The 13,039-nt window shown below is 37.1% G+C and overlaps 2 protein-coding genes across 2 annotated transcripts; one reads left to right on the forward strand and one right to left on the reverse strand.

The window, feature by feature from the left end:
• Positions 1 to 1,028: 1,028 nt before the first annotated feature.
• On the forward strand, positions 1,029 to 2,378 carry LOC106101298 (U11/U12 small nuclear ribonucleoprotein 25 kDa protein-like). Its single transcript, XM_013280472.1, has 3 exons — positions 1,029 to 1,306; positions 1,474 to 1,545; positions 2,045 to 2,378. Exons 1-3 carry the CDS (start codon positions 1,160 to 1,162, stop codon positions 2,291 to 2,293), a joined length of 468 nt encoding a protein of 155 aa, XP_013135926.1. The 5' UTR covers positions 1,029 to 1,159; the 3' UTR covers positions 2,294 to 2,378.
• Positions 2,379 to 2,467: 89 nt separating this feature from the next.
• Positions 2,468 to 12,864, reverse strand: LOC106101297. The gene is made up of 20 exons (XM_013280471.1): positions 12,704 to 12,864; positions 12,363 to 12,631; positions 12,184 to 12,290; positions 11,848 to 12,024; positions 11,382 to 11,546; positions 10,968 to 11,180; positions 10,212 to 10,612; positions 9,666 to 9,994; positions 9,407 to 9,548; positions 9,191 to 9,331; positions 8,680 to 8,934; positions 8,169 to 8,375; positions 7,743 to 7,922; positions 6,920 to 7,052; positions 6,616 to 6,707; positions 6,070 to 6,206; positions 5,484 to 5,641; positions 4,588 to 4,742; positions 3,610 to 3,717; positions 2,468 to 2,805 (listed from the first exon to the last, which is right to left on the reverse strand). The coding sequence occupies exons 1-20, from the start codon at positions 12,734 to 12,736 to the stop codon at positions 2,671 to 2,673; spliced, it is 3,537 nt and encodes a 1,178-aa protein (XP_013135925.1). The 5' UTR covers positions 12,737 to 12,864; the 3' UTR covers positions 2,468 to 2,670.
• Positions 12,865 to 13,039: the final 175 nt, after the last annotated feature.

The raw sequence follows: 13,039 nt of genomic DNA on the forward strand, positions 1-13,039 counted from the left end.
TGTTGTACTTATTGTCAAATTAAATTTTTGTATACTGATTTTTTTGTGAATGTACAATTATTTTAGTGACTTCTTTAATCTCAGTGTTGTCTTCACATGATACAATTACTATTGAAAGATTTGTGGTAAAGCTAAATAAAACGAAACACGATTCATATAAAATAGTCTTCAATAAAAGAATATAGAAAACTCAAACTATATTATTTTATTATATAACACAACAAACAACCAGTTGCATATAACTCACAAGTGAATATTGCCCAGAAACTACTATTCCTCTCTATTTACAGAACTGTTTCAAGTCATCACCATGTAAATGCTTTGTAATTTCACATATTGTTTCTTTCTCGTTGAATACGAGTGCTGTAAGTCCGTGAGACAAGGTTCCATGCGTCCATGTACCGGTCCATGCACATTGCAATACATTTTTGCTCTGAGCTATCCAAAGCGGTACCGGGTTTACCGATACACTTTTTAAAACACTTTTCAGACATTTTCGTAAGAAGCTCTTGAGCATTAGCTATTGCAATTTGTTGTTTGACTTGGTCCATAAGCTCCTCTTTCTGTACTCCACTCAATGATCCAGAAGATAAAGAATCCATTCTTAATTGATGATTTTCCTTATACCAGCAAAATAAGATTTCTTATTATCTTTTACTATGTTAATTTTTAAAAACCAGCTCAATAGCTCAGAAATTTTTCTAACCTCAATTTTATTCAATTAAATGTCAAACTCAAAACGACCAGAGAGTATGGAATTTAAAAAAAATTGGGTTGAATGCAGATTAAAAAGTGGTGGAAGCATAGAATTGTCAAATGTAAACCATACAACTTTTTCAGGTTATTTATTTTGTTACAAGTTTGCTTATTTTCCTTTAATGTCATTAATTTATGTTGAAAATTATGTAAAGATTGAATACTTTCAAATTCTTGAACCAGCTGGCATTACGTTAACTAGTCCTTAGCTTTTAGTGACTACAGACTTGACATTGACTAAGTAAATAAAAATAAAACGTCAAACTGTCAAATTTAACTTTCAAAATATCAACAATCACTTTTCGAAAATTTTCGATAATCGAAAGAATTTGAATAAGTCTGTAATTTTTAGAAGGAACAAACATTAAGATGAAGATAAGAAAAAGAAGTAAACTTTTGTAACATGGATGAAATTGATGATTTAGCAAACAACGTAACGCACGACGAACTACTCGAAATTACAGAATCCTCTCTTAGCAAACTGTTCAAAAATGATTCGCTATTACGTGATTTACCTTCAGACATTATTATAGAAGAAATTTTGTCTCAGGTATTAAGTTTTAAATTAAACCAATGAATTTTTTTGGCCAGAGTAATAATTATTGCATTGTTGACTCATTTCATATTTTTAATGTTTCCATATTTGATTAGTATAGGATATTTCATTAACCAAAAACATTTACTTTGCACTAAATATGTCAATTAATATAATTATAGATAGCAGTGGAGCATGGCCAGTCAATAAGGATCTTAATATCAAGAGAAGATGAACCTGTATTAAAAGTGATTGTAAGTGCCAGCTTTTATTGCGACACCAGTTGTTGTCAATTGAAAAAATAACTCTTTAACCAATGGACCTAAAGTGTATCCACACAGTAACACTGACATGTGTAGGCATAATTTTAACTATTAGTTAAACTAGGCCTAATTTTAGTCCCTTTCCCTTTCCACCCTCTTCTTAAGAGGAAAAGATGAGAAAGAAAAGTGGATTTGACACATAGGAAGGGGAAATATCCTTTTTATGTGCGTCTCCTTCTCCGTCAACTAAGGGTAGGCATTGCCTCTGCAATCTCGTATGTTTATGGGCAGCGGTCGCTTTCCATTTTGGTGGATTCAGGTGGCCGGTTGCTCATTTGCCACCTTATATTTAAAAAAAAAACTACACATTTTCAGCTTTTATACACATCCCAATTTCAGTTGAAGTATGACAGTTCAGTTAAAATTGAGTTTGTTTAATCTTTATCAAATTAATTTTTTTTACAAATAAAGTGTTTTTTTGTAATTACAGGTACCACAAACTGCGAGTGTTGGTGATTTAAAGAAAGCAATCGCCAGACATTTTGAGATACATCAGAAAAGGACTGGCAGCAAAGTGAAAATATCTTGGAAATACATTTGGAAGACTTACAACTTGAGCTTTGATGGTATAATATTGGACAATAATGCAAATCCTATTGAAGATTATGGTGTTACCAACAAAACCACATTAACATTTAAGAAAAGAAGGAGAAAAATGAAAAACACAATTTATTCTTAAAACATGTTTATTTAAACATAATATTGAAGCTGGTGATGCAGTGGCATAATAAAATGTTACATTTGTAATAAACTAGAAAACATAATCTTACAATTACTTCTTTACCATTTTTATTTCAAATCTACTTTGTAGATGTTATACATATTAAAACATATTGTCTGAATTAAAATTTATCTTGATATCCAATAACTACTACAATCTAAAAAGTAATATAGTTAATCTACGCCTATAAACTAAATCTTGGCTTTAATATTTTTATTCCCAAAAATATTACAATGGAAAAATGACGATTTGACAGATTGTAAAATAAAATAAACTGTGTAAAATTAAAATATATGATATATGAAAATGTTTTATTGCATATGCAAATATAAGTATTATAGTTGTTCAAAGTCCGGCTGCGGCGGGGGCTCCTGCGGCAGGGGCTCGAAGTCCCCCAGCGAGTAGTGCTCCTCGCGGCGCGGCGTCGCCAGCGGCCGGTCGTAAGCCTCCGACAGGCGCTCCGCCTCGTGCTAAATTGTTTATAATTAAATTCAATTACATTTATTCAATGTCAATTTTTTTTTATAGTTAAATGACAATGAAGGCCTTTGTTATTGGCTCGATTACCGTTACCATGGAAACCTTGTTTCTGGTTTGTTATTGGCGTGTAGTTTTGGTATCTTTCCCACATGATAGTTATTTAAATCTATTTATCTCTTAAGTTTAATAGGGCGAAAAAATAGCCTACAGTGCGTAAAAATGCAGGGTTTTTTATTTAATAAAGAGTAATTTAAAAATATACTGTGAATGCTGACATCTTACGTAACAATGATTAAGGAATTTATTACATTAAAATTATGGAGGGCAAATTTATTTTAAAAACATTTTCTATGAGTTTGAGGACAAGTTTGTAATATTTCATTGAATCTAACTACAAGTATGGTATATGGAGTTGGTTTTATATGATTTTTGTTATAATATTAGTGTTACAAAATAATAGAAACGGAAGTAGTAGTGAGGGGTAGTTTCATAAAAGTCTTTGCAAGGAGTGACTGGCGACTGAGTGCAACTGACTAAGAGCGCAGTCAGTTGCACTCAGTTGCTAACAAGCTCTCTAGCCATCAGTACCTCAGTTGCTTCAGTCGCTCAGGAGCTAAGTAGGTCATTACATTTCTAGTCGTCGCCACGGAACGTTCGATATCTTTTACGTAGTTGCCTTAGTGTATATATATATCGTTTTATAATAATTCACCAGCATTGCTCATCACCGGTCGACTGTCACATTTTTTAAAATGTCATTCGTATAGAAATGTTTATTAGTATATTCTGTATACCTGGTCTGGCTGCAGCACGGAGGGCGGCGCGAGGTCGTCCAGCGAGAGCTGCGTGTTGATCACTGACGGCGGCGCGTACTCTGACAGCGATGATAGACTCTCCAGCGGCTGATGACATATTAAACCATTAATATATGCTTTTACGTTTTTTTAAACTATTAAACCCATCTATTGAGAGGCACAAATGTGTAGTCGATTTCAAAGAAAGTCAGTTATCCTTCGTTGATTACATATATAGACGAATAATATTTAACTAAAGGAGAGAGGCATTATTTCGGTTACTACTATAAGAAAATATAAAATCCTATTTAAACATAGAAATTAACACAGATTTTAAATTCTTTTGTTAGGTATATTATTTATTTGAAAACCACTCAGCATATGTGCTGGTCTTCCGTGGTAACCAATAATAGATGACACTACTGTATGACTAGATCAGATATCCTTGGTCTATGGTCAATGTGGCCTAAGTATATACTTTTAGACTGAAATTAAGTAATAGATACATCTGAAATCATATAAATATTATAAATGCGAAAATTAAGATGGATAGATGGATGTTTGCTAGCGTTTGTAGCCTAAACGGCTTAACGGATCTCGATGAAATTTGGCACAGATGTAGAGCATAGTCTGGAAGAACACATAGGTTACTTTTTATCCCGGGAATAGTTACGGTTCCCGTGGAATTCATTGATTTAGTATTTTAATGTTTTCTTAATCATTCTGCGATGGTTCGATATATTATTGAAATTTGGCACAGATATAAAACAAAGTATAGAGTACACATGGGATAAGGTTCATCCTCGAGAAATGTCCGGTTCCCGAGGGATACGTAGCTTTTTGTTATTTATGTAGTTCGTATGTTTTCTAATACCACGCGGACGAAGTCGCGGGCAACAGCTAGTATTGTCATAAAGGTCATTTTACATAATTCCAGTGTTGCGCTGGATTGGAATGCAGTGGTAACGTTTAACTCACAGTATCAAGAGGCGAGGTGTGTGCGGTGTGTGCGGGCAGTACGGCGAGCTTGTTCGCGTGCTCGTCCGCATTGACGAGGTGAGCGCGCGCCTCCTCCTCCGAGCTGTACGCAGTCTTGCGCTCGCACATCAGCAAGTGCGTCAACATGTCCGTACCTGTATCACAAATATAAAACCTTGTTGATTTCATGGTGATTTAGTTGTTACTAACTTTTACCGTAGCAAAAGTCAAAATTTAAATATAAAAATTACAAGGCTGACAATTATCATGATCTTGGTTCTTTGCTGACATTCTACATAACATCTACTAATCTTAGTTCTTAATCATATTAATATTATAAATTCGAAAGTTTAAAAGGATGGATGTTTATTATGCTTTTGTACTTGGAATTGTTTTCAATACTGCTCGGACAAAATCTCAGACAACAGCTAGTATTAGTATATATTGAGTGTGGTGGGGGTACATTGGTAGAGGTTGATGGATTACGTGAATGGTGACATGATCAGGGAAGTGGTGACTTAGATGACGGATGATAGTTATTTGGAGGACGAGAATTCGCCTTGACCTTACGGGTGTAGGATAGGTTAGGGGTGATGATGATGAGGATGATGAGTGTGGTGAGTGGTGAGTGATGAGTGTGTTGTGTGTTGCGTGTGGTGAATGGTGACTGATGACTAATGAGTGTGGTGTGTTGTGAATGTGTTGTGTGTGGTGAGTGGTGATTGATGTGTGTGAAGTATTTAGTGGCGGGTGTGGTGACTGAAGTTGTGACTGATGACTGGTGAGTTGTGACTGATGACTGATGAGTGTGGTCACTGGCGAGTGGTGACTGATGATTGATAAGTGGTGAGTGTGGTGTGTGTGGTGAGTGGTGTGTGTTGAGTGCGAGCACTGACCGACGTGCGTGCGGTACCCGCAGAGGCAGTGCGCGGGGCGGGGCGCGGCGCGCGGCGCGTCCTCCAGCGAGTGCGGGCCGGCGCAGCAGCCGCTGTGGTTCAGCATGGCGCGGTAGCACGACGTCGCGTACGGACATTTGCTGCACTTCGTATAACCCCTACGAATAAACGTTTTAAATTAAATTATTTCAGTCTAGATACAAGGATTTTATGGTAGATTTTGATATTGTAAAGGCCTGTTAGTTTTTAGAGTTACCCCTAAACAAAAAATTCCCACCTTCTGAAATTCTCTGATTTGGAACTTATAAGTGCCCGTAGTAATGATTATTATGTAAATTGGTACAGTTTTAGAATTATTCAAGGAAGTAGACTTTACACTTTTCTGTCCAGTGTTGGTATCAGCAGTGTATCAGAACATGAGAATTTTTCTGGAATTCAGAAATTATAAAAATGGCGACATTCACCAGTTGGGGTTCACTCTTTAGTCTAAATATTACACTTTCTAGACATAGTTCACCAAATTGCCAACAGTCATATGATTCTCTAACACAATACAGTAAATTAGTTCAGTTATCAGTGTACGTACAGGAAGTGCTTGTCGCTGTCCAGCGGCGTGTCGCACTCGCGGCACAGCAAGCCAGCGGGCAGCACCAGTGTCAGCTGCTCGTACGTGTCGCTGATGGCGTGGCTGGCGGAGTCCTTCACTGGCGGCCGCGCCTTGTTCTGTCACCACAAAACATTATAACATATTAGTTTTATTATTAATACTAGTTCATACTAATGTTATAAAGAGGAATGATTTGTATTTTTATATATATTTGATTAATAGTGGGCTGATTAAAAAAAATGTTACCATTAGAAAGGTAATTTATCTGTAGGCCACATTTTTTAATTTCACACAGACGAAGTCACGAGCAACAACTAGTAATATAATAATAGAAAGTTTATATGGATGGATGTTTGTTACAGTTTGTAGCCTAATCTAAGATGAAATTTGACAGATGTAGAGGATAGTCTGAAAGAACACATAGGCTACTTTTTTTACTTCACGCAGACAGAATCGCGGGCGAAAGCTAGTATAGTAGTATATAATAGTGGGTGTTACATAACTATTTGAAATGTATGTTCATACCTTCGGTTTATTGATCAAATGCTCTTCAGAACAAAGCGGCATTGCATCCTCCACTGATACGTGATCCCTCACTTGGTGTTCCTTCAGTTGACCTGAATTACATTTGTAGTATAATATTTATTAAAGGATTCATTTAATTCCTAAATCAAGAAAAGCCCTTAATTTTAAAACACTTTATGACTTTTTAATCTTATGAAAGTATTTCACTGTAATTTTACATATATTCTATTGTGTAAACTTATGGTCCTTCGAGTCGGATAAATCCCGTTGTATTATCGTAAGCATTGTATTTATCTATACATACCGAGATGCACGAATTTGAGCACACATCTGTTGCAGCTGATCTCAAGGTCCTTATTTTGGTGCTGCTTGAGATGGTCGATGAACAACAGCACGTTGGCGGTCAGCTCGTAACCGTCCGCGTACACTGTGATCATCTGCAATACGAGTATATTGCAAATGATATGTTTCCTTGGAAATATTTTGTTCAATATTTATTGGAATTAGGTAGTTTTTAAATTTATTTATATCATAAGGTCGTAAACAAGCAAGCGGCTACCTAAATCCGTTAAAATAGGGAAGCGACCGCTGCCTATAGACATTCGAAATTGCAGATGCGTTGCCTACCCTTAATCGACGGAGAAGGAGACGCACATAACAGGATATTCCTGTGCGGCTTCTTTACCGTCAATTCACTTTCCGTATATGAAAAGGGTGGTAATATAAAGGGACCAAAATTAGGCCTTTGTCCATTAACTATACCGCAAGCTTTGTGTAACTTCTTTGTACATGAAGTAATTTTTCAGTTGAAGCACATTATTAGTAGCAAGGTATAAAGGAGATTAGGCAGCTAGATGTACAAAATAGTTGGAAAGGTTTTTTTTTGTGCCTGAATGGCCACTGTTTGCCTTGAAAAGGCATTTACAGATTTACCGGGCTTGAGGTGGCCGAGCGCAGATGGCGCTTAGCCTAAACCTCGTTTATGAGTAACGAAGCTCGAGGGCTCTCTCAGGAGCCTCGGTTATTATTACCGGATTGGGAGGCCACCGAGCTCTTAGATCGCTTCGGCGGCGCTCCATGGAGTGACTAGGCACAAGGGCCCCGAGAGGGGAGTGGGAAGGCGTTACCTTGAGGCAGTGCGGGCAGTGCAGCTGCGCGTGGCGCGCGTGCCTGGCGGCGAAGTGGTCGAGCGCGGCGCGGTGCGCGCTGGCGCGGTAGGGGCAGGCCGCGCACGCGTACGGCAGCTCGCGCGGCGCGTGCGCCTTCTGCATGTGCGCCGCCAGCGTCAGCACCGCCGCGAATCGCACCTGACAACACAACATTAATTAGACTTAGTACTACCAAATTGTTGTAAATTGTCACATAATAATCCAATGTGTGAAATGTGATGGAAATATCGGATTTTGTTACTTTATCTGGCAGTGACGTCATTTTTTTGCTATTAGCCAGTGGTGGGACAATACCCTAAATATATCCTATGTTAAGTCATTGATAACAAAGCTTTTGAAAAAACATGATATTAACCTTATCTGTACTATAAAAATTGAACTGACCTCACAAATAAGACAAGCGTAAGTGTAGAGTTCAGGAGACTTGGTGTCAACGGGGTGGTTGTGTTTGAGGTGCACCGTGAGGTCCTGTTCGTCCGGGAAGCGCGCCAGGCAGTAGTGGCAGAGCGCGCCCTCGCCCGGAGACACGTGCAGGAACAAGTGCCGCGTCAGCGACAGCGCGTCGTTCAACTCCACGTGACATAACGGACACTGGAATATAACAATACAATATATGTAAAATCTCATTGATATAAGAAATACCAAAAACAATACGAAGTAAATTCAAAATAATAAAAACTATTATTAGACGTGGTTTCTAATTGTTAATTCAATACAAATTAGCTTTGGCCTCCCACTTCATCTTTGTGGAATTAAAAAAAACGTAATAGCTTATGTATTCCAGAAAGTTCTGTCTATGCCAAACATTATCAAGATATCTAAGATACAAACATATATCCATCCATCAAAACATTATCATTTATAAAATTAGCAAGATTATAAAAAGATTTCTTACCTCAACAGCGATAGAAACTTCTGGAATATCTTCATTGCTTCCCGTCTGTCCGAAGTAATATCGTTCTAGAGACACAGTCTCTTCTTGTTTGATCTCCTTCTTGATGCTCTTTAGTGGTACATCGTCCAGTTCATCATCTACATATGAGCGGGCAGTCTTACGCCGCGACCGAGGCTTCTCTGCTGTATCGCTGTCCTTCTCTTTCTCTTTGTTCTTCTCCTGTTTGATCTTTGTACGCCGGAGAGCAAGCGGAACCTGAAAGATGTAAATAATGTACTAGCTGTTGCTCGTGACTTTGTCCATGTAAAAATATAGCCTATGTTACTCAGTGATATAACATTGCTTTCTAATGGTGAAAAAATCAAACATTCTTTTAAATTACCCAGTAGTTTTTAAGTTATTTCGATGCATACAAAATACAAATCTTTCCACTTTACAATATTAGTACTGAAAACATTATCTGAATTTTTACTAATTAGATGACATATTAATTCAATTGAATTCAACCAACCTCTTCATCATCATCATCCTCTACATATGTGGTCTTCTCCTTCTTTTTCTTCTTTGATGGTGGGGGAGGTGGTGAGAGCTCTTTCTTTTTCCTCCCGCGTTTACCTCTTCCCGTTTCCGGTTCGGGCTCCTGGTCTTTTTTCTGCAGATGACAAATGACAGTTTAGTATTAAAGATCTGCTAACCATAGCCAGATTTAACTATTTTTTTAAATTACCTTTCCGAATTTCCAGTTTTTGAATGGATTAGCTGCGATCCTGTTCAGGCGCACTGTGATTGGCTCCCTCGCTTCCAACTTGGTTTGTTCCGATATGTGCATCACTATGTTGTCAAATGCTTGCCCCGGAGATACTCCAAACCTTACAAGTAAAATAATCATAGTTGTTAATTTAATTTTAATTTCTATACTTTGAAATTATTGAGGACTTTATGAGCCTAATGTCTTTATAGATAGGGGTATAGATGTATGGCCATACCTCTCTCTCCATACAAGTTCATCCAAGAACTGTTGTATAATTTGCCTGGAAAGCAGTGATAATGTGTTCTGGAACATTCTTGGTACAATACGTCTTAAATACTCCATTATATTAGCGTTGCTGTTTCTCGCTGGCTGGTCCGAATGTGTGGATGATTGCACAACATGTTTGAAGCCCATAGAAACTAAAGTTCCCTTGTCAACAGTCAAGTCTGTTAATATAACTGAACTGGGATGCACCCAATTAGTCAATGGTTCTAGAATCTTCTGGAAACGTTTCTTGTAGTTCTTCTCGTATTCTGCTAATGGCTCAACTGCACGGAGACGAATCTGAAAATATTTTTATTGTCACTGCCATATCTGAAGATATATCATTCTTCGAATGCGTCTTCCATAAGTTCAAATTAGGTGGAATCATCAAGCGCTTTTTTGTTGATAAAAAAAATATAAAAACATGCTAATTATAGTTCTTTACTTTTAATTTAGTGCTACAGTTAAGATTACTCTGAGTGTTGCAAAATTAAAATATTAATATTGGATAACTTACTAATTTTTCAACAGGATCTAATACACCCAAAACTTCAACTTTGACCTGTCTCTGAGTGCCATCATGGCTCGTTGTTCCCAGCGATATGACACCTACTTCAACTTTCTTCCCCCCTCCACCCAACAATCCCATATGTTGATGTATAGCTACTGTACAAACGGCTCGTAACCACGTGAACAATCCTTTCACATATAAATTGTCCACTTTCACCCATTGCACGACGTTTTGTACGTTAGTCTGACACGCCCAGTGATAAATCAGTTTCAATAATACACTGGGTGGGAATGTGGCGCCTTCGAATATGGAACTTGAGAATACAGAGACAAATCTAGTTGGACAACATTCAGATATCCAGACATAGCCACCGGAATACGGGAATTTAGTCACATCCGAGTACATACCTGAAAACACAATTAGTATATAGCATAAAAAAACAAAATACATTTAGTTAATACTAATGAAATAATAAACAACTAAACTTGTTAAGGAACATTTTTGATAATTCACTTTTTTCTTTACAATTAAAGGAGAAATTTACTTTATAACTATGACTTAATACAACTATCTCTCTGTCTAGGTACCTCAATGAATCTACATGGAATTAGGTACAGATGTAGAAAATCTTCTGGAAAACCATATAAGCTAGTTATTTTTATTTCCCAACAATTCAGCACCGAGAGACTCACATGCAAAAGTTAGTGTAACCTTATTTGTGAGTTAGCACATAGGTAAAATTTGAATAGGCAATATACTGACCAAGTTTGAGCTTGTTGCCGGCATGTACCGCGCACCACTGCTCGCAGCGCACCAAACCTTGCTGTATGAGCCACTCGGTGAACTTCATGGGTGTGTGGATGAGCACCGACTTCACCTTACTATCCAGGAGTGCGCGGTCAGATGGTGCTGCAGGCATCTCCTTAGCGCGGAGGTATGGTCGTGCAACCACCACCAGAGATGGGAATGTTTTGCCTATAACATAAAAAAAGTCTCAATACTTTTCATACTAGAGAATGGGGGCAAACAAGCAGTGGGAACACCAAGATATTCATCGACGCCCATGGACGGATGTCCATACAATACCAGAAGAACTGCAGATGCGTTGCCGGCCTTTGAGGAGTTGTAAATTATTAAAATAAACAAGGTACAATTTGTTCTAAATGTCTCATTTACCTTGTAGTTTATTAAAGGACACTTCACGTGAGTCCGCAACATTCTTATTACTATCTTCTTTAGTTAGATCTACAATAGCGGTTGTTTTTGTAGCACTGCCTGTTAGCAAACCACCAATGGCTGTTGCTTCTGATGGCCTGACATTCGTAACCACACTATGGACATCTGAAAATGATTTATTTTATTATAACTGACTAGAGTGCAAAGAAACTTACTTCTTGGTAATATTACGTAATGCGAAAGTTTAGATTGATGGATGTATAGATATTTGTTACTATGTATCACCAGAATGGCTGAATGGATCTTACTGAAAATTGTCACAAATGAACATGATCTGGAAGAACACCTAGACTAATGTTTTTTTTTTTATTTTGCATAGACAGAGTCTCAGGTAACAGCCAGTATTGTTTTAAAAATGACAAGGAACAATCATAATACATAAATATGTAAATACTCTGCTACTTACTGGAAGGTGCAAGTGTCTTGTCCTTAGTTTTAGTGCCATCCTTATCTTTTTCTCTATCCCTGTCTTTGTTTCGGTCTTTATCCTTCTTTTTCTTCTTATGTTTAAGTTCTGGAGACTTAGTTCTATCAGATGATGGTGAATAATCACGATCCTCTTCTTTATTTTTACGGGGACGTCCTACAATAAAACCATATATAAATATTAGTACAAAATTATTTTACTATCAAATTTAAAAGGTGCCTATGCATAGAATTATTATTTTATTTATTTATATACAACTTAGACCCAAATAATATAAGAAAAAAAAAAACAAATTATAGATTATTTTATTCATACCTCTTTTTCCACTTTTTGGCAGAGCATCCCTGCTAATAGAAAGGGAACGAGATCTGGATCTAATTATCTCAGCACTTTGTCGTTCCAAATCCTTCAGTACAGGTTGTCTAAAATGAGACCAAACATTGTAGTTATCTTTATTATTGACCCTGCTATATTAATAACGCAACAATACTAACTTTCCTAAAAGTTGGTAAGCAGTGAATTGATCACCATTGTACACAATTTCACCACCAGTGTCCTTTACTATTTCGTCAAGTTTGTTTTGAATACTTTTATATTCTTCGTCAGCAGTCTTATAAGCCTGAAGTTGGGCTTCCGACAATTCCTCTTCCCAACATTCCAATTCCAGTGTGGGGACATCGGGACCGAAGTATGATCTCTTGTATAAATCTGCTTCTATTATTTCCGCTTGCGGCGGCACAACGGGCTCCGGTTGTACAGGGACCTATAAAAGCGGGAGTGTTACATACCAATAACCAGCAACAATACATGTTTGTTTACAAATATCTTCGCTTACGTCATTGTCAACTTTTAACTTTTTAAGCTTCATTTTAGAACATGTTATTACTCTTTAACATAAATGTATTACAGTAGCAAGGATTTTAGTTTTATTTCTGCTTTATTTTGCAACATTTACTTCTCACAAGCGTCTTGTCAAAAAACCGGTGCATAGAGTATGTGAATGACATGGAACGACAGAGTAAAAAACTCACACAATTTACTTCGGAAAAAAAAAAGTTATCTATGCCTCGACATTTTAATTATTTAAAATAATCAAAACATTATAAAATTACAACATTTATCTAAAATTGTCTAAAATATGTAAATTCTTATTTGTCTACGTAGTATCGAA

This window comes from Papilio polytes, unplaced genomic scaffold (genome assembly GCF_000836215.1).
Source record: "Papilio polytes unplaced genomic scaffold, Ppol_1.0 DF823991.1, whole genome shotgun sequence".
Classification (NCBI taxonomy): Eukaryota; Metazoa; Arthropoda; class Insecta; order Lepidoptera; family Papilionidae; genus Papilio; species Papilio polytes.